The sequence below is a fragment of the Chiroxiphia lanceolata genome, chromosome 11 (assembly GCF_009829145.1).
Source record: "Chiroxiphia lanceolata isolate bChiLan1 chromosome 11, bChiLan1.pri, whole genome shotgun sequence".
Taxonomy (NCBI): Eukaryota; Metazoa; Chordata; class Aves; order Passeriformes; family Pipridae; genus Chiroxiphia; species Chiroxiphia lanceolata.
This window is the reverse complement of record NC_045647.1, coordinates 13,966,119-13,991,180: the sequence shown is the minus strand read 5'-3', so window position 1 is coordinate 13,991,180 and position 25,062 is coordinate 13,966,119. Positions and strand designations below refer to the sequence as shown.

At 36.5% G+C, this 25,062-nt stretch overlaps 1 protein-coding gene across 5 annotated transcripts in view; it reads left to right on the top strand.

The window, feature by feature from the left end:
* CACNA2D3 (calcium voltage-gated channel auxiliary subunit alpha2delta 3) overlaps positions 1 to 25,062 on the top strand; it is a 407,374-nt gene that overhangs the window by 270,589 nt on the left and 111,723 nt on the right. For 4 of the 5 annotated variants that reach the window (XR_004359078.1, XM_032699221.1, XM_032699219.1 and 1 more), the window contains one exon: positions 19,674 to 19,691. The exons of the other annotated variant lie outside the window; for it this stretch is intronic. Coding sequence is in view for 3 of the 4 variants with exons in the window: in XM_032699221.1 (XP_032555112.1) it covers positions 19,674 to 19,691 (18 nt within the window). In the remaining variant the exon portion in view is untranslated. The remainder of the gene's footprint in view (positions 1 to 19,673; positions 19,692 to 25,062) is intronic. 5 annotated transcript variants of the gene reach the window in all.

Sequence of the window (25,062 nt, the reverse complement as noted above, 5' to 3'; positions counted from 1 at the left end):
AATAATGAAACAAACATGAGTTACAGAATAATTTCAAAATTTATGACCTCTAAAACTACATTCTTTAATAATCAAAAATGGGCATTCAACAGAAATTAATCATATTGAATAACCATTTTTTCTCTGTTTTAAAACATGTCAATGAATATGTCAGCATAAACACATAGACTGACAAGAACCAGTGTTTCCAGTGTAGAAAGGTGGGTCAACATCTAGGAGTTAACTGTGATATCTTGGGGAAGAATATTGAGAAGATTCAGCCTTTTAAAGTGAATTGAATGGGTGATGTGCTAAAATACTTGTCATAAATGTTCAATTTTTACTTGACATCCTTGTGAAACAGAGTTGAAGCACAACTTTTTATTATGCAGTGACTGAGCTCTCATGATACTTTTGTAGAATTCGTGGTAAATCATCAGATTTGCAGGTAAAGATTGTTTATTTCCATGGGTTGGTCTGAATTAGATTTTTTATCTATTTTTTTTTCTCATTAGGTTTCCTGTGTCCCAATTAAAATATTTTGGTTTGTAAATCACCCATAGAACAAGACTTGGCAGCAAATAGCTGTTATTTAGTATAAGTGATGCCAGTTATTCAATATAATGACAGATTATGACAGATGACAAGTGGCATGGTTGATTCTTTCTGTTTTAAATTTTTGATTTTTTGAAGGTGGGGAGAATGTCATCAACTTCACTTTGATATTTGGGTTTTTTTGTTTGTTTGGAGTCTGTGATGTTTCTAGAAGATTCAGTTTTAAATCAAAACTGTTGTAGGAAAAAAAAACAACCCTGGGAATAGAGCTTTTACTTCATTTTCACAATTGTTTAGGCCTTTCCTATTCTTCAGTTGTGGCCATGAGTAATGTAACACAAATAGTAAAACTGCAGTTATGAAGGAGAAACAAAAAGTTAATTGCTTTGGGGGGAATTAACTTATCTCTCTTTCCTTTTTTTTTTTTTTTTTAATAACATATTAATCCAGTCTCCCCTTTGTTCTCTTTCTTTTATTGAAACATAAGATGAGATGAACAGAAACTGTGGGTTATTATTGTGCCTTCAGGGAATCCCATGAAATGGAGAGATGACCAGGAGAATCTTGTTCTCATTCACTTATTTTTTTTTTTTCAAATGCTTGAAGTAATCAGTGTCTGTATGTTGAAGAGGGTTTGTGTATTTGCTAGAGAGAGTGGCAGGCAGAGACTCATAAAAGGGGAGTCTTAGTGCAACTCTCCTTTGCCCTTCAACCATGCATTCATTGAAAGTGTTGCAAACAAAATCTTCCTCCTTTCTCAACACGAAGGCCTCTCCTTTACCTACCAACAAAGTACAAAATGCTGTTTCAGAATTAATTTCACAGTTTACTCTTTCTGTTGTCTGTTAATCCATATTTTTTCTCTCTTTGTAGGGACAAAAATGCTCATAAAAGTTAGTCTAATTTTCACTGATTGTCCTGTAGGTTATGGAAAGGCTAAGGAAAATTAACAACTTAATGTTGTGTGAAATACTAAGTGAATACAGCAAGGGTTAATAAATGCAAATGAATTTAAGAACAGTGGAGGGAATGAGGAGCAGGAATCTTTCCCGAGAAAACAGGATAAGAAAAGACAATGGAGCTGTTACAATCTTGAATAATGGAACTATTTAAATCCATAGAAAAGGTCTTTTGCAACAGTCTAAATACTTCCAGGTTCTTCTCTTTATGTTTTATTGTTTTCTTACTCTCTTTACTAAACTAATTAATGTCATTATACACACACATGCATATACACACACACTCATGTACATACTCACGTGCACACACATATTTTAAGGAGTTATGAAAGGAGTGGCATTGGAAGTACCATTTAAATAATCCCCTCCATCCCAGAACTTCTGGATTTTCACAGCCAGTTTGAGTCCTTGCTCCTCCGTGGCTGCTGCTTGGATCATTCCATGTTAGAAGTATTACTGCATTTCCAGATAACTTAAATGTTCTTATCACCCAGCTGTGTCCAAGCAGCCATGGCTGCATTCTCTGGGCTGTAATCAGTGTCACTGTGCCCTAACAGCATGGAATATACTTCCCTGTTCCCTTCTCACCAAATATCAGAGCTAATTGGCCAGCTGTGCTGTTTCTGAGCAAACAACATTAGGCTGGAACATACTGGGATACAGATAGAAAGAAGCTGGACAGGGATAGTCTTAGGATACAAAACATTTCCCTTGTTACCCCAGACTGTTCTCATCCAATATTTGTCCAGGACAAAGTCATCTGTGAACGCCAGAAGTTAGGTCATTTAAGTGTTTGATACCATTTAGGAATATTCCCAGAATTTTGCTACTAAAACAAGGCATTTAATTCTTGTGTCTGTTCACCTTTCCTGTAAGAGGATGTCTGCAAAATGTTCATACAGCTGCCTCTTCAGCCTGGCTTTGACACTCTTGAGAAAGCTTCACATACTGAAAGAAAAAAGTGCAGCCTTTATGGAAGTGGAAATCTCTGGCAAGGCATCATATGCAGAATATGTAACATGGAGCAACTTGGATGGACATCAGGGCTGTGCTGCCTTTGACACTGTCAGGATCCCGCTGCTGATAAATGATGGGATACAAAACAATGAGATTATGCCTCTCTGGATGATTCCTTGTTTCACAGGCAACTGAACTGTCTTCCCTTTTTCTGCCCCTAGACTTTGTTCTCTCCCCAGTGTTTCCTGTCTTTCTGAAGAGGTATCCAGGCAGCTCCTGCGGTCATTTTTAGTTACCCTTCATCAGGAAAATTGCTGGGCATCAGAATGTTCAAGGGAAGTAATGCATAGAGGTAGTCTCTTGGGATTGTGGGTAGTCATCTAAAGAGCACAGAAACCTTCAACTCACTCTTACGGTCACATCTGGAATGTGAAGAAACATTGCTTCTTTTGCTGCAGGAAATAAAACAAAGACTGGTCTGGCCCTCAAGTTCCCCCTGTTTAAAAGCCTGTGATTGAGAATTTGTTTATTGGGGTGTACAATTTGACCTACTTGGATCTTTGTTGACTCTTCCTGGTGAATTTTGTTTCTCATAAGTGTACCTGAATATATTCTCTGGATCTAATGTACCATTGACTTCATCTCCTTCAGGCTATTAGTTTCAAGCTGTGAGCAGATTCAGGCACAAATTACCACATTGGCTCTGTTCAGTTTCCAACTGGAGGATTTCTTTGCATAAAAAGAGTAAATTACTATTTGATTGAATATTTTGAGATGACTGTCTGGTGCTCCAGAATGTAAGAGTTCATTTAAAAAAACAGTGTTCTGAATCATTACAGGTCATGATTTGTCATAATATGAATGGTGAGTGCTTTTGCTCAGTGTTGAAGTACTATATCTTGATTCTTCATTTGCTTTATCCCCACCCTCTCACAGACATATACATTCAATTATGGATTTTAGTTCAATTTTAGTTCAATTCCTCAATTGATGTTATATACATATATATATTTTATATATATATATACACATACACCTCATTTCTTTCTTTTTTTGAAGGAGGTGTTTTTTGGAAATATTTCCTGACCAAGACACTGATGCTGTGCTAGTAAGGCAACCTGCCCAAGAATCTTATTTTCTCTTATGGGGGCAGTAAATTGAGATAGCTGCACTGAACCACAGCCTTTACTATTTCTGAATTGGTTATGATGGATGTTACAATTACATTATTGCATATACAATCAAAAAAACCTTCACTGTTCATCTTCATTCTTAAAAAAAATGAAGTACTACATAGGCATAGTTGGGTTCAGGTTCTTTGCAGAAATACAGTAGGAAGTATAGGAAGCTCATGCCTCTCAAATAGATGTCACATGAAAATCCAAATGTTTTCTGTATGGAAATTCAAATTCTAGGATACAGTTCCTTTTAAAAAAGGATGAATTCCGAGCCCATTCCAGAGAGGCAAGGGAAGCTGTGTGCATGGTCCTATGTATAATGTACAGAGTTGTAACAGAAAGTCCTACAGACTGAGAGCTGTTATTCTGGCATTTTTTCTATCCAGGACCTTCTGCTGAGGTATAAAAATGCTGATTAGTACTTCTTCCATTCACACAGTTTTATTTGTGTTCAGTGCACAGAAGAGCCTTTATGAAGTAACAAAAATAAAATAGTACCCCATTTCCACCAGCTTCTATTACCAGAGATATCTTCAAATACTTTTGGTGGCACAAATTAATTGTGCTGTTTTAATAAGTGAGTGTAATTAGCATTTCTGTCACAGTAAAAGGTTCCCTGGGCCTCTATTTCAAAAAATAATTTCTAGATTGTAGTACTGGTATGCCTTAAAATGCATCAGAGTGTTCAGAATGTTCACATACATCTACAGTAAGTAAATATTGGTAATCACTGCAGAACTGAATGTCAGGAAATGTCATTAATCAGCAGCTGGGATAAGAAAATTTACACACAGACAGTAATTTTTAATTTATTTTTTTTTTTAATACTTTAAGAACTAGAAATCTATGTTGCTTTTTTCCTAATCCCACTTTGGGTTTGGTTACACGCTCTAACCCTCCCTTTGTGGCCAGCATCCCTTAATCTCTAAGAATTTACAACTCTTTATCAGAGACTGTCATCACCTCCAACTGCCTCTGAGGTTCCCATGAGAATTTCCTTTTCTTGCTTTGACATTTGAGTGAATTGGGTTGGGGAAGAAAAATCCCATGCATGGATATCAGGCCTTCCATCAGGTAGGTTTGTTTGTGAAATAAGGTTCTTCAAGCTCTGCTTTGTCTCCTACAGATCTGCAGTAGTCTTTTGAAGGCTCTGATAGGGGAGTAAAGTAGAAAGTAGCCCAGGCAATGCCTTCTTATCAGCGCTTCAGTTTGGATTCATTTTCCTGAAAGAGTACAACACTTCTGCCCATTTCATCCTTTTTGAAGCTTGTACAGGAACACGGCTGCAGTTTGAAGTTGCAGCAGTTACAACCTGCTGTATCTGCACTGGGACCTTAGAGATCTGGACAGTGCTTGAGACATTAACAGTGCTGGTCAGTGCAGCTACCTGTGCAGGCAGTAAAAACACATTATGCACATATTTGTAGGAAGGTGCAACATCCCTTTATGCCAATGATTAGCGTGCTGTCTGTGATAATCTTTGTTGACAGTCTAATTAAAAAAAAAGTTTGAGCTATAACTTCTGAGTTCTCTGGCCCCAAATTTCTAGTTGCCATAATTAACTACCCTCATTTTCTCCTAAACAGTTCTAATCTGTTTGTTTTACTGCTGGATCTAGAATAACTGAATTATCATTAAACACATGAACTGTTTCAAATTCAGTAAGGTCTGTGTCAACTGTCAAAACATAATGAGTGCTCAAAATAGTAAATGAATTAACCTCTCAACTGAATAGAATTAATGCACTCTCATTGCCTTTCAGATGCAGCTCAAAATAACAATGGATGTTGTTCTTTTATGTTAGAAAATGCACATCTGATTTACTAACACTGGCAGCAGGGTGCTAATCAGTGCAAGGGATGTTGTGCTATTTATTTTTGTGTTCACACAAAAGTACAAGAGTCTTGGTGCAATGTGTCCCAGTAAAACACACAAATTGAGATCCCTGAAATGAAAATTGGGGCGTGCACAGGAAAATGAAGTCCATAATCACCTAGTGGGAATATGGATACTTTAAATAAGAATGATTAGTGCATTGTTCCATGCATACAGTACATACAGATAAGGGTATCACCTATGCATGTATATGTACATATAAATGTCTATCTTTCAGGTTTTTAAGTAAACTCCTTCATTTGATAAATTACATGTTTGTGTTACTCCTCTACTAATGCTGGAACTTTTGGTATTAGGACAATTTTCAATGATTGCATTAAGCAAAGAATATTACTACAGGGAGCTAATTGCTAGTTGTCAAAGTCACTAGAAAAACTGTTCTAAGGAAACAGCAATACTTAGTTTAATGAATTAACACTTTTCATGTGTATTGCTCTGTATGGTATTTACACTATAAAATGCTATATGTGATACATCAAAAAGATGTTTAAAACATCAAAAACAAAAACAAAAGTCCTGCACTTAAAGAGGAACGTAAAATTTCCTGCTGGGGATGTGGAACATGGAATGCCATCTGTATTATATGGCACTGAGAAAACTGATTATGTTTGGACCTCTATTTCATAGCAGATGGGTTCATTAAATTTAATAGCCTCCAGAGCCTTTAGAAACAGTGTTAAAAACATGTGGAACATGCTGAGACACTTCACTTCTCGCCCCACAGTCATTATAACTCTGGCACAGACTATAAATATTACAGTACTTTATTTCCATTGAATCGGATTAGTATGATGATTATTTTTCCTAGTGTGCACTTACATGAGAAATGCAGAATGCAAATTGTTCTTCTTCAAACTTTGAGGTATGCAGTTGATGTCTTTAAAAGCGTTTTACAATTCTTTGCACTTGGAGGCTTTTATATAGAACTTATTTTTATCTTCTTCCTGCGACATCAGCAAGCAGCTGTAATGCCACAGCAAAGCTGGGCCTTAAGCAGCTCTGTTCCCAGTGTGGTGCAAATAAGACAAGCATAAGGTTAAACCATAGATGGGAAATCAGGGGAGTGTTACATCTTGACTTTTAATATTGCTTCTCCTTTCTAGTATTTTATTATTTTATATGATAGGGTAACTACAGTTTGACCTTGGTCTCTGTTCATCTTTTATCGCTGGATCAAAAAGAGATTAAGTATCTAATTTTGAATCAGATTAGTTCCTGTGGAAACATTGCTTTGAATAAAGTAAAATCTCACCTTTTTGAAATATTCTCAGAACTTGATAGCTAAAACAATATTTTACCATTTACTTTTCCGTGTTAAATGAAGTTTCAAAGGAAAACAAGGAAGTTTTACCATGTTTAAGTGCTTTGACATCTGTCTAACGTTCTTCCACATCTTCATTTACATGTTCTGATGTTTAAACTAAATTACTGTTTTAACAAATTTTGTCATGTTTGATCACTTTTTTTTTTTAATACCCCAGTTTTCCAATAACCATATCAGCTTGTTCTTGTACAATGTAATTATCTTCCATTTCCGATTCCTTTCCTGCAGAATGCTCTGACTATCCACACTGTCTTTTACTGTTTTTCTAAGGTCACTCTTGTGTTTAATTTGTACTGACCATTTTAATGTGGATTTTCTCTTTCTTCAACTCCAGTTTTGCTACTGACCGTTGCTGACGTTATTATCAAGACCTGTGAATTTTAATAAACCACTGAAGTCCTTCTACTAGATGATGTATGATGACAGGATTAAATAACGATACCTTCCTCACATCATTTATATTCAAATAGGTCGAATCACCAGTTGCTTAGGAAGGGCAGTTAGTGCAAGGACATAGTAAGACAGGATAGGTCAATGCAATAAGTGATTATTGGTATTTAGGACAGTATATAGTGTCCACTTCTGCAGGTTTCCCACACAGGTGTCTACATCTCAAGAATCATGGAGTTGTTGCTTGTGTTAAACTTAATTTCACAGAACTATATTAGGAAGAAATTTTTCCTCATATCCCATCTAAAACTCCCCTGGTGTAACTTCAGACTGTTTCCTCTTGTGTTTTTTGCATGTTACGTGGGAGAAGAGACTGACCTCCACCTGGCTACAACCTCCTTTCAGATAGTTGTAGAGAGTGAGAAGGTCTCCCCTGAGCTTTCTTTTCTCCAGGATAAAGACCCCCAGCTCCCTCAGCTGCTCCTGATCAGACTTGTGCTCCAGCCCCTTCCCCAACTCTGTTGTCCTTCTCTGGACACACTCCAGTACCTGAATGTGTGTCTTGTAGTGAGAACCCCAAAACTGACCCCAGGATCTGAGGTGTGGCCTCACCAGTGCCAAATGCAGGGGTACAATCACTGCCCTGGTCCTGCTGTCACACTATTGCTGGTACAGGCCAAGATGCCCTTGGCCTTCTTGGCCCCCTGGGCAGAGGTTAGCTCATGTTCATCCAGCTGTCAAATAGCACCCCCAGGGCCCTTTCTGCTGGGCAGCTTTCCAGCCACTCTGCCTGGAGCACTGAGTGGGGCTCTTGTGACCTGAGTGCAGGAATCAGCACTTTACCCAGTTGAACCTCATACAATTGGCCTCAGCCCATGGATCCAGCCTGTCCAGATCCCTCTGTAGTCTTTCTACCCTCCAGCAGATCAACAGTCCCACCCAACTTGGTGTCATCTGCAAACTGACTGAGGGTGCCCTTGATCCCCTCGTCCAGATAATTTATAAAGACATTAAATGGGACTGAGCCCTGGGAACACCACTAGTGACCAAACAGCAGCTGGATGTAACTCCGCTCCCCACCATTCTCTGGGCCCGGCCATCCAGCCAGTTTTTTCCTCCCAGTGAACAGTGCACCCATGCAAGCCACAAGCAACCAGTTTCTCCAGGAAAATGCTGTGGGAAAGGTGACAAAGACATTCCCTCATCCACTAAGCAGGTCACCTTGTCACAGATTGAGATCAGCTTAGTCAAGCAGGACCTGCCTTTCCTAAACCCATTCTGGCTGGGTCTGATCACCTGGTTGTCCTGTGCCTGCTGTGTGATGGCACCTAAGATGACCTGCTCTAGAACCTTCCCCAGCACCAGGGTGTCTGTAGGTCCTGCATCCTCCTTCTGACCCTTGTTGTAGACAGGTCTCACAGTTTCTAACTTGAAGTCAGCTGGGAGCTCCCTGGCCAGCAAGGACTGCTGACAAATGATTGAAAGTGCCTTCTTACAGGAAAACTGATTGGATGCATTTGAAAAAGAATCCATAGAACTATAAGTGTCAGTAGATTTTACCTGCTGGATGATCTCCCACTGGCTACTATATACAAATTACAGAGAATTGCTCTACTGTTGAATTTGATTAACAGGCATATTCATGGCAAAAGGGTTTTGGTCTCATTTGCAGACACCTGCACACTGGAGATAGAGCAGCTTGGGACCATTTTCAGCTGTGATCTGCCAGTGACACACAGTGCCTTTGACTAAAGGGAGAGAAGATGCTTTCCATTTCCATCTTGTTTCATAGGGAATTTTCTGGTTTTGCTGTGACAGAAATAAGATCAAAAGGTGACAAGTCATTAAGTAGAGAAAGAATTTGTTTCTAGATCCCTTCGTGGTATGGTGGATCCAACATTTAGGAGGACATGTCTATACTGAGTGAAAATAACTACCTAAAAGCATTCACAACTAATAACTGTTTGTCCATCTTTGATCTTACTGCCTTCATTCTGAGTGAAATTGAGTTAATTATAATGAAACTGTAGCTATTTTGTCAGATATATTACTTTTTTCCGGCCTGTTTTTGTCTTCAGTTTTCACATGACAGATATTTTAGGGTAAATGATAATGTAGGAAAGCAGTGAATTTAGTGTAATGTACTTAATCCCATTCTTTGATCTCATATTTGTCATTCTTTGACTTTCTGGAAGAAAGAGGGCAGTGAAGATGAAATATAATTTATCTGCGCTGCTGGAGTAAAACCCTGCAATAATAAGAAAGACTTATTAAATTATTGGTGCTATTCGAGCTTTGCTGCAGTGGCAGAATTCAGTACAAAAAGAAAAGGAAGAACAGAGAATAAGAGGAAATAATCTTCCCTTTTGTCTGTTGTTCTGCAGATAGGGAAGTTGTTGGTTTAGCTCTCCTTTTTGGATAATCAGGAGATTTCACGTACAACTCAGTCACGTACATGAGATGTATAAACATTGAAGTTCGTGTTTATCACAGTCATTATGAATAATATGTACTTTGAAGTTAGGAATTCGTGCAGAAATTATTCAGAAATACACTTTACTCTACAAGGAATAATAAGATGTTTCTTACTGATACTCTTGCTGCTTGACAGCGAGGTGTTCCACCTTTGTCCACACCATTGTATTTAGTCAGATCAGATCTTTCCAAGCAAACATTTCCCCTAATGATTAGTTGAAAGATGATTTAATCAGTTGGCAAATATATGATCTTCAGCAACATCAGTATGAGCAGGAGAAAGTTTAGAACACTTATAAGTATTTTCTCTGGAATTCATAGGAGCCATTTCAGCTGCCCTGATGTCAGTTTTTTCAGGGGGAAGAAATAGTCACCCTAAATATTAGTTTACATTTGCTAGTTCTAGGAAAATCAGTAAAATCTCTAAGGATTCTCTAGGAAGAGCTCCTACAAGGACCCTACAGGGCCGTTCTTTTTCCCTTTTTTACACTGCTTTTATATAGTGTAAGTACTACAAGTGAATACACATTAGAAAGTATATACTAATTTTAAAAAACAACACAATTTACAGAGGTTTCTAATGTCTTTTTGTTCTGTTGTAGCCAAATACCTCTGGATAATAATAAAGGCCTCAGTTTTCAATGTTGTTAGGTGTATTCCAGAAAACTGTCAAAAAAAAGTAAAAGTAAATATCTAAGTCAGCTATGTGCTTGCATTCCATATGGGTTACATTTGTTGATTATTATTCTTTACTTTACCCTCCATTTGATCAGTAGTATCTCCATTTATGTACCTGGAGTTACACTGATGTAAACCAGAAGACACATTCATTGTATCAGTTAAAAAAAAAAGTCAGTTTAAGGGGCTTGGATTATACTTTGGTTGAGTGAGGGAACATTCTAACAGTTTCATGGATTAAAGCCTTAAAACCTCAGAAGTTTAAAAGTGAACAACAAATTGCCTTTGTAGGAAAGAAACATTTTATTTTTCTTGCCTCCTTCACCTTGTCCTTTTTGTGTTACAGTTTAGTTTTAGAAAATGGAGATACAGTGAAATCTAATTTTGCAATAATCAGGGATTTATGTCTTTGAAATTTTTCTTGTGTAGCCAACTACAAGATCATGGGATCTATCCCATTTTAGGTTCTAGCATGTCTAAAAACTACCTTAATGTCTGCAAACAGCTCTAGCTCTGAGATAGGCGAAAGAATTTTGAGAATTTTGGGACCTTTTCTTGTGAGTATTTGTAGTTAGGAAAATTTTCTTGACCTGCTGGATCATGCAATAAGAGAGAAAAGAGTAGAAGGTGGTGAGTAATTATGCCTCAGGCCAAAACTTTTTCTTGAACTAGACTTCACATGTGATGTATTAAACCATGGGAAACTGCATACTTGAAATGAATTTAGATCATCTAGAAATGCTCTCACATTCCTGACCTTCTAACAATTTAGAGCCTTAGCTGTTGGCCATCAGGTCAAATTGGCCTTTAGGAAGCTTTGAACTTTAAGGCTGTGCAGAGTCAAAACAAAAAGCTTCTTCCAAAATAAAAAAGCAAGAGAAATGTAACTCTTTCTTCCGAGGGAGTGAATCTTTATAGAACCTGATGAGTTCCCCTTGCAGTATGAAGAGTCCATAAAATGCTCTGTGGGTTTTTCGAGAAAGTGTAGGTATAAATTCTTGCTGTAAAACTAGAACAGTGAGTTACATTAACTGTTTACTTCTTGCAGGGGTATGAAGCCAGAATCTGTTTCTCAAAGTAGAGGTAATGAACAGAATGTGGCATTGATTATGTCATTTTATCATTTATAATGGCAGCACCTACCCACAAACTGATATAAAAATTCTAGAAAAAAAAGAAAGAATGTATTGTTAGAGTAGGAGTTTATCCAACTAAGAGATTTCACAATGTTAAATGGAGTGTTTTCTAAGGTATTTTTGAAATACTTTGTTTCATCATGTAGTTTAAAAATAATGCTTCCAAAAGCTAGAGATTTAAACCTGCCTTCTGATCTGGTCCATCTCTATTAGCTGATCAAATCAGTTGCTTTGTTTATGCATGTGAACCTGACACCACATGTTCCTAATTTGGAAACCACATGGTGGTCACCTTGCTACTAGAGTGTAGCATTTTAGCATATTGTTAATTTATTTCCAAAATACACATTGGGCATTTGAGTCTCAAATTTTTATACAGAGCCTGAACACAATTTTTATGGAGATTTGTTCCTGGTTTCAAGGGTTATGCCTCTTTCCCTCACAGAGTAAAGCAGCACTTTAACATGTTTATCTGAGCTCAACTCCTGTGCTTCATGTAGTTTTATGCAGTGTTTTTGCACCCAATTTGTTCCTTCTTTTTCTTTCTGCTTCATCTGAACTTTTGCAGTGTGCCAAGATGGACCCAGCAGCGTTTTGCCCTTTCAAAGGCAAATGGATAAACAAGAGAAAAGGTGATTATCTGAGAAACAGAGTGAAGCTTTTTGAAAGCTTTGAAGCTTTTAGTTTACTTGTTGTGCATAAGCTGCCTTTCCTGCTGCTTTCTACTGCCCTTGCTCTATTATCATATCCATGGATTTCTTCCTCTCAGCAAATGAAATTGTCCTAAGATTTTGTTCATTCTTTCTTCCTTTAAAATGCATTCGCTGTTGTTTATCAGCTCAAATAATCTCATGAGCGTATGGTATCTATCTCATTATGCCCTCCAGCAAACTACTCCATACAGAGCAGTTCTGGGCCATTGGTTACTACATTACCTTCAAGGTGTTTTGTACTAGCTAAATATGAAATCTCTACAAGAGTTCTGCTCATTCAGGAGTGCTAAATGGGAAAAAAATTATAAAATATAGTGATGTATTTGTTAGGCAACTAAGCAGATCACTCCCTCTATAAAAATGCTCAATATTTTAATTCTAAAAGATAATTGATTCCAGCACTTAGAGTCCTGTACTGGTTCCAGTCTTTGCATCAAACTTCTAGAATCACCTACGTGATTTCAAAATATTTTTAGAATTACTTGTTTCTAAGTAATTAAGCGAAAGAGTAAGTCCCATTAATTGCAACCTCCCCTCCCCTAAACCCAACCCCATTTTTCTTTGCTGTGGTATTTCTAGAATCTTTTGCATCACAGATTCGTGTTCTTACATGATCAATTTAGTCCTCTGGTTATCAAAAGCAGATAGATTACCTTTATTGTATGTACAGTCTTATTGATGAGTTTCTTACTGATAAGTTTTTCCCTATGCCTGATTCTTCTGGTCTTGTTCTTGTATATTGAACTTCAGTCATCTGAAGTCAATTAATTATTTCCTATCTTCCCCCTTTGTTTAAGTTTTAAACATTTCACAGTAGTTTTGCAGGTGCCTTGCTTTGTCCTGGTATTAGTCAAAGCTTTCTTTTTTCAAATAGAAGTTCACTGATTTCATCATAAAGTAAAAAGATCAATAGCTGACATAAAAAGAAGCTTAAATGAAAATAATGGAAAACAAATTCATATGAAATTAAATATTGTAAATAAGTTCTGCCAGCCCACTGATGTCAGGGCAGGGTTTTTTTACGAATATTTTTATTATTAACCCTGTATCCTTGATACAAAATTATATATAAACTTTATTATGGGTCATTTTCTCCTTCATACCTGTAAATAGTGTCCCCTGCAAATGAGAAAATGTTTGCTTCTCCAGGGAACTGCTGGACATCGAGTAACTTACTGTCTGTTTCTCCATTTCATGTTCTGTTGTCACAGTCCAAACTGCTGTGATCTTAAATGGTGCTGTTTACATGTCATAAAGTAAATGGCAGCAAAAGATTCTTCTTCCATACTAAAAGCAAGATCCACAAGGTTAAACTAAATTTCTGGTTGAATTGTGCCTAGCACAAATTTTCAGGTCCTAAAAACCTTCCATCGTGGTTGATTCCTTCACTCCTGTGAGGTTGTGAGCTACAGCAAGGGAGAAATGACTCTGGGGTTTCTAAGTTGTACCCCTAAAATGCACAGATAGTTTGTGACAGTAAGGGAGAGGGACAGAGAATAAGGGAATGGAAGAGGAGCCTTGATACACCCCCTGGTGCTTCTGGCAGAGCAGCACTCTGGATGCACAGAAAAAATGGCACTCTGTGAAAAAAAGATGGAGAAAAGGGTAGTTTGGGATAATTCAACTATACATGCTCTTACAGCAGTTCCCTTTTTAGACCATGTTGGATGATTAAAACTGTTTTCAAAGTACAGTTCCATTCAATACAATCACAGTAATGCTAGAAATCACAAACACAATTAGTAAATCTAATTTTTAGAAGACATTCTGGCTTGCTTTACACGTTCATTAGATCAAATGCACTTTCATCCATCCTCAGAAAGGGGTTGTCTTTAGATGTTGGTCTTACATTGATGTGTAGAGCAACATTTAATATAGTGCAAGATCAAACCCCCACTAAACTCATTGCAGGATTCTCATTGATCTAATAGGTACTGCATGAGGATCTTGTTTGGTTTGGCTTTGAGACCAGTATGGATTGTATTGTGGGAGAAAGAGGATGTGTGTTTAGATCCTAAGAGGATTTATGATTAAGAAATGAATTTTTTTTTCCTAGGAGGACTGTCAAAGAACTTGCTCTTTTTCCAAGTGTGAAAGGGCATTTATGTGAGAATAGATGAATAAATGAATATGTGTATATGCACCTGTCTTCTGAGGTTGATTCTTTTTTCCTGCCTTCCCTCTCCTGGTATTTCAGAAAAAATCTTTACAATATGAAGGCCTTCCTTAGGTATTTTTCATTGAAATACAAGTGTGATTTTTTTTTTTTTGGTTTTCAGCTCTTTTTTTACTCCAAAGCAGTTATTTTTCATTTAGTAGAACTATTTTTCTGGGAAGGATTCTCATGCTATTATCTATCGTTCTTCTAACAGCCTTTCTAAACATCTCATTTAGAAATAATTAGCATTAGTAATAATTAAAATACCACTGTCTGTCCTCTAGAGGTGGCACAAAAGTATTAAGGAGAAAGAGCCTCACCATATAATTTGATGCTGTTTTACATCTCACAAAATGTAATGTCCAACAAGTATGTTGAAAGTTTCCACACAAAGTTCAGAGAGCAGATGCAGACAGATATGACTTAGTTAACTGTTTTAAAAGTTGAGTACATTTAGATTCTTTTTGTGTTGTTATTTTTGTGTTGATGTTTCTCATTTTAAAAACAAGATTGCTAGACAGTGCATTAGAAATTTTTCAGTCATTTATATTAATAAGCAGTAAATGTATTTTAGAAAATGTGTAAAATGTTCAAAAGGTGGAGCCATTTTGTTAAAAAGATGTTAAGTATATGTAATTCTTTAGTATGCTCTACTATTTCTTAATTTCAACCTGATACCTTTGTACCTCTTGTGTTTTCATATTTCACAAGAGCTAAGTTCTTTCTTCTCTGTCATTTTTAGGAATCCTTTTTAAAGATAGAACTAGAATTGTAATTTTCATTTATATTTTATGACTCTCTTCTCCATAGCAACATTTAGATTTCCTCTGATGGGCGTACTTTGCATGCAGTGCACAGTCTATCCTTGACTAAAGTGCTGTAGTTTCTGAAAAATATGTGATAGCTCAGTAAAACAATTATGTGAACAAAGAAGGATTTGCTGTTAAATCCCTTGAAAATTCAAGTGCATTTTCCTTAGAGATATCAGCCCAGTGAGGTGCAGGTTAATATCATACTTTTAATATTTATACTGAAACCTTAACATCAGGAATGTCCCAGTAGGAGGCTGAATTTTATTTCTTGGTCTGTGTGTGCATGTAATCATCTGTGATGCCTGTAGTAGATGGTTCTAGAAAGGGGGGAATAAGTGCATAGATTGGAAAAGAAAAATCACCAAAATCATAACATTTAAATACTGTATCTTATAGCAACTAAGCAAGCAGATGTTAAAGCAGAAAGTTTACATTTACTGTTAAAAACTAAGAGTGTGAATATTCTTTCTACTCTCTCCCAAGTTTTTTTGCCTTTTAGGGGAAGAGCTGGGGAAACCTGCCTGGTAATGTATGAAGTGCTTTGCATTTCTGCATTTGCCACAGCACTTCACATCTTTCCTGGAAGTGTATTTTTAAAAAGTAAAAGTTCTAACCCATACATCCAGTGCCAAATTCAGAGTCAATATGTGACATGAACAGGACGAGTCTGAACATTGCAAACATTGGAAATGTAGTGATGACTTGAGGTTAAATTTAGTGCAGCTCTGAAAGTATTTACAGAAATGGCTGTACTATCAAAACCATATTCAGACTTGTTGATTATTTACTGACATGTTTGTAGTTAATTCCTATTGATTTTTATCGTATCTGATTATGAAACAATCAAGTCCATAGGACTGTCAGCATTTTTCTGTGACTGGTGACATTTAAAAGCTTGGCAGGAGAATAGGTCTGTGGAAATTAGGTCAGTGAATGTAAAATAAGAGTTCCTTTTTTATTTTTCAATGTTTTAACATAAGTACATTGCAATAATATATTTTTTTATAATGATAACTTGGTGCAATTATTGGAAAAATAGAAAATGGAAAGTTAATTTCATGATGATATATGCTATTTTTATTTCTTTAGTAATAGAAGACAATTTTCTGATATGATAAGAAACTGTTGAGTGTAGTTTAGTCTTGCAAAAGATTTGGTTTTTGCTATTCTTTAAAAAAACATAAGGTTGAATTCTGATGCAACAGACGAGTAACTCTATAATTCTAATATGTTTTCCTTTAAGACTTTTAGACATGGTTGGAAATCCAGGACATACAGTTACATAGTGTTTTGAACAAATCGTTGAAACAGCTATAAAAGATTTTAAAAGTGTATGGCTTTTTCTTTTGGAATTATCACTAAAACACAAAAATCAGTCTTGATGAACTTATTTTGTTAAGGGTGAAAGGAGACAGACTTTTACGAGGCCTTTATCAGAACTCCTGGTCCTATAACATACACCTCCTGCTTCTAAGACAGTATTCCAGATCCCTCTGTGGTATTGTGTGCTGCACTCATATTGGCCTCACAGTATCTGATCCAAACAATAGTGCAAAATCCTTGCTGTTGGATCCCTTTGCCTGTCTAGGGTTGTTTTACCATGTTAGAAGTGACTGTGATTCTTCTTTTTCTTATAATACCAAACACATTTCCACAAAGAGCTGGAAACAATACTAGATTATTTGCAAATGTGGACAGCATGACACTGTGTGCAACGATGGTACTGAAAAACCTCCTGCAGTTGTTTATTCTGTGTTACATTGTGTGACAGGACCCCAAGTTGACCTGAAATTGGAAGTGGAATTCTCAACATGTCTTACTGGCACCAAGCATATTGTGAACCTCAGGGGGCTTGCAGTTTCTGAGGAGTAATGTTTTAAAATCCAAAAGAGAATAAGAAAATGTGAGACAGCAAATGGCCAGGCTTCCTCCCTGCATCTATGCCCCATCACATTTATTCCTTAGAGACAATCACCAGAGGGAGGAAGAGACACTACTGGAAAACAAATAGGAACAGGAGGTACTTTGGTATGGTTGGAGCTGAATAAAACCACTGAAAGGGCAGAATTTATCATGGGTATAAGTAGAATAGAAAGACCTGCAGTGCTTCAGGGCCAGGGAAAGATCACACAGTTTATTGCAAAACTGCCTCTTAGCAGTGTGTAAAGCAAACCACGGGAATCAGAGGTACCCACTGGGTTTTACACAGAGACAAGCAGTTTTTAGACTATCCAATAAAAGGTCAGACCAGAGGACTATTACTATTATTGTTAGGAAAATTATTTGTTTCCTATTACCTCCCAGAAGGAGTAATGTCAGACAAACCTCCACAGTTTATTTCAAAGGAATTTGTAGCAATTATTAAAGTGAATTGCTGACATATAGGATCTTGTAACAGCCAAGTTTCAAATCAGCAGTGGAATGAAGATTTATCTGACTTGAACAAAGACAGATTTTTATTTTTTTTTAAGGAAAAGACTGTGAACCTGGATTTTGAAGCTTAGGTGAAAAGTGTCAAGCGCAGGAAAAGGCATGATGGAATGTAGATCTTGTCTGCTGGCCTTATTATTCTTAATCTAGGTTGTGACTACTGATATTTCAGAACAAGGAAGTATTCTTGATTTTATAAGAGGTTATATAAATTCAGCAATAGATAATACAGATCTCTAATTTGTAAATGCTTATCAATGTGCTCTTGAAAATAATCTGAGTAAAAGCAATAAGGATGTGTTCATATGCAAAAGTGTGTAGCATCTAGTGTTTGTGGTAATTATTAATAGGAAATCTTCACTTGCATTCCATCTGACTGTAACTCCCTCACACTTGACCAAATTGCTATAATAGCAAATTAAAAAAAATCATGTTGCAACATTCTTCTTTTGTCTGAATGTAAAAAAGAAGAAACTTCCACTTCTCAGAGTTGAAGTAGTTAACCAAGTAAAAAACTAATAAGTAGTTAAACTTTAAAGAAAGGCTTTAAAGTGCTCTAACCTGTTATACAGGATTTAGATCATGTATTTACAGTTCAAAGATATCTGTACTTTCTGCAGCAACTCTCGTACATGGTTCAATGTAATCAATTATTAAAAACCCTGGGCTTTTAAAGAAACACATAGAAGTTATACTTCAATGTGACCATGGTTTGTATTTTGCTATTGGATTACTGAAGTTTTAGGATGACAGAATTTTACTTGCAGCAATTGTCCCTGCCATGAATTTTGTTACATTTTATATTGTGAAAACAGAGAAATTGTGGCTGGTTGCTCCCAGTGTTTGTGGATTAGAGATCATGTGGCAGTTCCTTTTGTGATGTGTTCTGACGTGAATATCTGCTTTTAGCAGAGGACCCTGTGGAAGTTGGGTTTTTTTCTGTTTGTTTTAATTCAGAGCAAGGACAAAAGGTCAGTCAGAAGCTCACTAGAGATCTTGAAGGTCTTTTTTGCATTTGGCATCGATTCACCTGCCTGTTTCTGTGTTCAACTGATGCTTTTAAAGAACAATTTATATGAGAAAAACAAATTTTCTGAGAAGGTGGATTTAGCACAAAGCTAAGTTGCTGTGTATGGTGGATTTCTCTACAAGTATGAAGTAGGAACAGAAGAATTCAGAAAAAGGGAAAACTGTATTGAGCCTATAATACTTTGGTTTTCTGACTTCCTCCCCTGCAATGGGTTTTCTTTTTTCTAAAGTGAAAACAGAACCCATCCTTCAACTCTTGATAACCAAGGTATTTTATATGTAGTGGAGTCTCCTGCCTGCTCTCCCTGCCTTTCTATGTGAGTTGTTGCTTACAGTAAATACTGTGCATACAGTCAGGGTTGTCTAAGAACAATCTTGTCTAAGAACATCTGTGTGATATAAATATGCATATATGCATAAACACTTATCTTTTATTTGCATATATGGACATATAATCATACTTGTCTTTACAGCACAGAAATGTATTGTTCTATGCATAATGTATTGTATATTATGCATGTATTATAACATGTTTACATAAGCAGTTACTAACATTTTCTTAACATTTTGTTTTTCTTTCCTCTGTTATTGAGAATATAGCCTTCTACTTTAATATGATAATCTGCTCTTGATGTCCATGTCATTTAAAACTAAAGCTATCTTTATATTGAATTATATTTGTGTGCAGGAAGATGGAACTACTTCACAGTTCACGTGTGATACCATATCTGATGAGAAAACAATCCCTCTCTTAGTGTTGTGATATTTAACAATTGCATGGTGTTTTTTTTGATACCTAGTAGAGAAGCTGTCAACTCATAAACTCAGTTAAAAAGCCCTCAATAAGTTAAATCAATTGGCACTGTAAACCTGGTTCCTCTAGTTTCTTTCCTCTATACTTTGTTTTATATTATGTTTATGATTTTATTAATACAACAGCTAAAATAGCTGTTCAAATTAATTTAGTATATAACGGTTGCTTGTTCTGTTTTGTTGTTTTCCAGCTCCCTCAGGCTCAAAAGGTAAAATATTTTAATCCAATCTTAGTCATTCAAAGCAGTCACCAGTCCTTCATGTTTCCATGGTGGTGTGAGTGTGGTACAGCAGTGATCAGTGAAACAGTTCACTGTGAGGGGCTCTGGGCTGGGCTGCAGGAAGGGAGCTCTCATCCAGCCCAGCTGAGGAACCTGCTGAGAGCAGCTCCTCAAATGTATGAGCTATTTTAACATGATAGGCATCTAGTAGCCTACAACTTTGAAACAACAGGGAGGCTATTTTATCAACAATTTGAAATAATAGTAAGGATTGCAAAATATAAAACCACCCCATTCCTCCATGTGAAACATCTCTGGATCATTTTGTCTCTGCAGAACCCGTGGTATAGCTGGTACCCTTTCACTGATCCCCACTGTATCTATCAGCACACCTCTGAACACATTCAACATTTGACTTCTCTAATAGGTTGCATAGTTTTCGTGCTCTTGCCTTTCAACCACTTCTGCATCGATATGGTATGATAGCACAGCCACCACTGCACATCATGATAGCACAGGGATTGTGGTAAAGTTGAGGGATTGCTTGATGCCTGTTGCATCATCCTTATGCATTTCACAAATATAATTAAAGCTTCCAGAAACTAGAAAATGTAGATGATGTTTTGTGGTGTTGGTAAAAAATATTAAAATGAAAAAAGGAATGGAATATGCTGGGAAATTGCAGTATTTAGTTGTCCAAATCTTATTCTTATTGTTTTTGGTAACTTACCTTTAATAAGGAGTCACAGCAATTAATCAGATAAACGTCATTGATAAATTATGACAAAAATTCAGTAGTTTATAAAAGCTATAGGTGAAGTGATCTTCAATGAATAGCTTTCAAAGAATGGTGAGGACCTCCATGGAAATCATGATCAACTAACTTTTTAGTTTAAAAAGCAAGAAATATGAGATGTGAGCTTTTATTTTTATGATGCTATGTATATTCAAAGTTTTCTTGTTTATGGAGCTCAGAAAATTCTATTACAAATCTGCAGCTAATGTGCTATTTTGTGACACTGGGCTGTGTCTGTAGTTTGTTCTTGTTTTGATAGTTGCAGAACATGGTACCAAAAAATGTTGCTTTTTTTTTTTTTTTCTGGAAATAGATGGTTTAAAGAAATATTTTGTTTACAGCTTCCAGGAAAAGTAGAAGGACTCAAGGAGTTGCTAGACTGGCTAACTTTGGCTTTTTCATATTCACCTGCTTGTCTAAATGTTTGTGCCGAATGCTTCTCTTAGTTTGCAGAAAGAAGAGAGAGTGAGGCTATAATGTGCTGGTTCAGAATGATACAACCAGTCAGGCTGTTTACCAGATTGTGTCGTGTAGTACTGTATTACCTATTCTGCTGTCCACAATTCTGAGCTATTAAATAATATTTTGGTACAAATTACTAAAGTTCAAGGGTAGTGAAAAAGCACACAGTTTTCATAGAAGGTCAAAAATGCTGGATTTTGGAGTGCTTACCCCTTGAGCAAACTAATGCAGAGCTAAAGCCACATATTTGATATATGCATTCATAACTGGTGAATTGTTCTAACTGACTGTGTACTGCTTTAGTGCAGAGAAAGAGGAGAGGGGTGGGAAGGAAGGAATGGGATGGGGAGGGAGGACAGACACACGTAATTCCCGAGGGCTTTTGATAACTTCAGGCAAGAAATATTCCTTTTTATAAGCATGGCCTGACAGCTTATGAACAAAATTAGAGAATCTCTTGCTCTCTGCAAGGTGAAGGGAAGCAGCACAGCTGATGCATGCCTTTATGAATGACTTAGTCACTGGTGTACGTGTTTTGCCATATGGTGTCTGAACTTGGACTGTATTTTTGTTGGAATCTATGTATCATCCTGCAAATGTTTTCTCTATAAACATTTCAAACAGTCATGTCTCTCTAAACATGTTCACTTTAATCTTTGAGTGATCTGAAAGAAAAATGTGGCATTTCAAGTTTACCTTTACTATTTTATATCCATTATAAATAGTTCATCATCTTGATGAAATGTGTTATGTCTTATGTGTGAAAGACTTTGGCTACAGTCTTTTCAGTGTTTAGTCAATGTTCTGTGGTGATTAGCTATTGATTTTGAAGACCTGTAGATTCTCAACCAGCAGTTAAATAACAATTAAAACTGTGACTGTTACGCTCTCTGCTCCAAGTCAAACCGTTGCAAATTCAGAATGAGGAGTTTAAGGTGGATATGTCTGTTGTACCATGATATTTGTCTTGAAAAGATCTTTGTGATATATCCTACACTGATTTACTGTGGTTGTGTAGCTCTCAGAACAAAATATATCTAGGAAGGGCTAATGTATCTGAAAGAAAGAACCACTGCTAGACAAATGAAACAAATTCATTTGAATTTTACTTGTCCTCTGTGTTGCTTTTCTGCATGTTTTTAGGTAGCCATCCCACAGGGCTGTGAAAATAGCAGTAAAATAAACTAATAACTCAAATGTATCAATTTTCAGATTTGGTTTCCAAAATGACCTTTATCTTTGAAATGCTTAGGAAAAACAGCTTTTTGTATTCATCAGAGGAAAAGCTATTCTTCCTTAATAGTTAAAAGAGGTGTTTTGTTTCCTAGTAGGAAAGCTTTACTTGCTTTCTTGAGCAAACACAGCAGGAGTCAAAAGCTGTTGCTCTACTCCTGCTGTGATGTTTTGTTCTACTTTGCTTGAGTGAAGAGGTAGAAGTGAATAAATTAGGCACACAAATCAGAAGCAAGTGGTTGTGTTTAGGAACATTTAGGATTTTTTTAAAATTATTCTCTCATGAATGAAATCATATTTCCTCCATATAGAAATGTTTTGATGATATTTGTTGCCAAAAAGTTCCTGACAGCTTTCTTCTCTCTTTCTGTGTTATCCCTTAACTTCTGTAAGTAGTGCTGTGCCCTCCTTTTATCTTGATGCTATCATCTCTCAGCTATTTGGGAGCATCATTTATCATTTCCTGCATCGTTTACCTTATACTTTGAAGAGCTGAATTAACTGTCACTGGGAATAGAAAATAGAAAACTTGCAAAGCTGCTATTTCGTTGAAGTGCATGACTAGTGATTTTAGCATTTTTATAAAATGATAGTAGTTAAGTTGAATCTAATGAAGTACAAAATAATCATAAACAGTTTGGTTTAGCATTCCTTTGGATCTGTTTCCTGCTGATGAGGTGCTATTGTCTCTCAGTTTCGTACTGTATACAGTGATCCATTCAGAAAACCATGTTAAAATTTTCACTTACGTGTTAATTACAATCTTAAATTTAGTTTCCAAACTTCTCTCTGACATTCCTCAACAAGCAAGCTGACTTTTCATAACGTTTTTGAGTCAGCAGTTTATGAACTCTAAGTAACTGTTTTGCAATATGAGAGTTTTTCTTGGCGTTTCATTTCTGTGTGCTAAACCTGGAAATTACTCTTTAACTTAATTCACTCACACAGGTTCCTGTATTGTCTCAGGCCATAATTTAAATCTGTGCCAAAATAATAGTTACTCCTTATTCCTTTAGTCTGTATAAAACACAGTTAAATTAATGAATAATACACAAATTCCAGTTCTCTGGTACTTCCAGCCTGCCTCTTGTCTCTAATCAGCACATAAAACTACAGTAGTCAGAGACGAAGACAACACCTCGTGAAGCAAGTTTATGCAGAGTGGGGAAAGGAAGAAGGGGGGGGGGTTGGGAAGGGGGCAGAGTTATAACAAAGTAGTGAAGAAAAAAAGCAAAAGCTTTGGCATGGAACCCCATAGTTCAAATACATCCCCAAGGAACTGCTGCCTGCCCGGGGTGAAGGTTCTGCCTTTTATTTAAATCAATCTGTTTATTGTTTACTTTGGTGGGGGTTTTTTGTTTTTATTTTTTTTCGTTCGTAAGTAAAAATTAGGGTATGTGTATTTTTAACACATATAAAAATATAATTTCTTAGTCAACAAAAGTGAAACAGTATTGCATAATGACTTAAAACAAAGGTCAGGAGTCTAAAAAAAGGTCATGGGCTTCAGTATAATAATTGCATGATATATGTAAATAGGAATAACAATGTATTAACAGTGATGGATATGGATGCTACTGACTCTGTGTCAGAAACTCTGGACAACCTCCTGTAACTCTTCTTGACTATACACCCCTAAGGAAAATGTTTCAGTGATGCATGTTGAATTCCTCTTTCTGTAAAGGAAACACCTAAGGAAATGGATATTCTTTCCTGTATATGGATTTCTGGAGTAATTCCAGAGCCTGCCTTAGTCTTTGTCCTGGGGATGGATGCTAGTGCTGGATGTGAGGCTAAACTTTAAGGGGCTCACTCTAAGAGGATCTTCTTTATTTGTTGTTGCTGAAGATCTATTTGGGGTTGGTCTGAGGGGGAGGTAACCCTCTACAGCAGTGAATTAAAGGGAAAACCGTAGAGGTTAAATCTCCTTCCAGAAGGAATTTTTCTCCAATTATGAAACTATTACTGCTAGGCATTACAGGTCTGTGACTTTCTCAGAGAGTAAGTTCTGTTTCTTTATCCTAAACACCCAAGAGCCATTTAGCCTGGGAATGCGTTTTTCCTCATTCTTGAGATTTTTTTTTTAAAGGTTTGCTATTGTTTGCTCAGCATTTTATCAAACTGAGTGTCCATGGTCCTTGTACAGTTTTCTGCCTAAAACTGTTACCACTGCATCTTTTCAGTAGAGCAACTTCCTGTGGCAGATCACTGGTGCTGTTTCTTTCATTCATCATTTTAGATGATGAATGTAGTGATAACTTATAAAATCCTAGGATCTAGCTGAAATCTGTGTTTTTCTTTTGGGGGTCTAGTTTTACTTTCTCTTGCCAATGTGATCCAAAGTAGCAATTCTGAGACAAAACATAGTGGTGCAAGTTGGACAAGCTACAAGAACTTATTTTTTTTTTGCAATACTATTAGATGAACATTTGAGAAATGAATATTCCATAGCATAATTCATTCCAACTTCAAATTGACCACCCTCAAGCACTGAAATACATGTATTTTTGCTCTACCATGGCAATTCCATGGTTTAGAGAGCCATAGGAATAATAATAATTAAACTGCTTTTGTTTATTTGAGGGTATCTTTCCAGACTTGAAGGAATAAGAAACGTCTGAGGGGCCGTACAGTTCAGTAGTCTCCCATGTGCATGAATCCACACAGATTTAATATTTCGCTGATCAGAATTCCCATAAATTCTTATTTAATTAATTTGAAATTTTTACAAGTTTATTATCCAGTCAAACACTGTCAAATAATTGGCATTTTGAGGCTAATGTTGCCTTGTATTTTTCTTATAATGGTGGTTCTTCTTAAATAGTGGCAGATATCTTCTTAAATATTCTCTCACCTGACAAAAGAGGT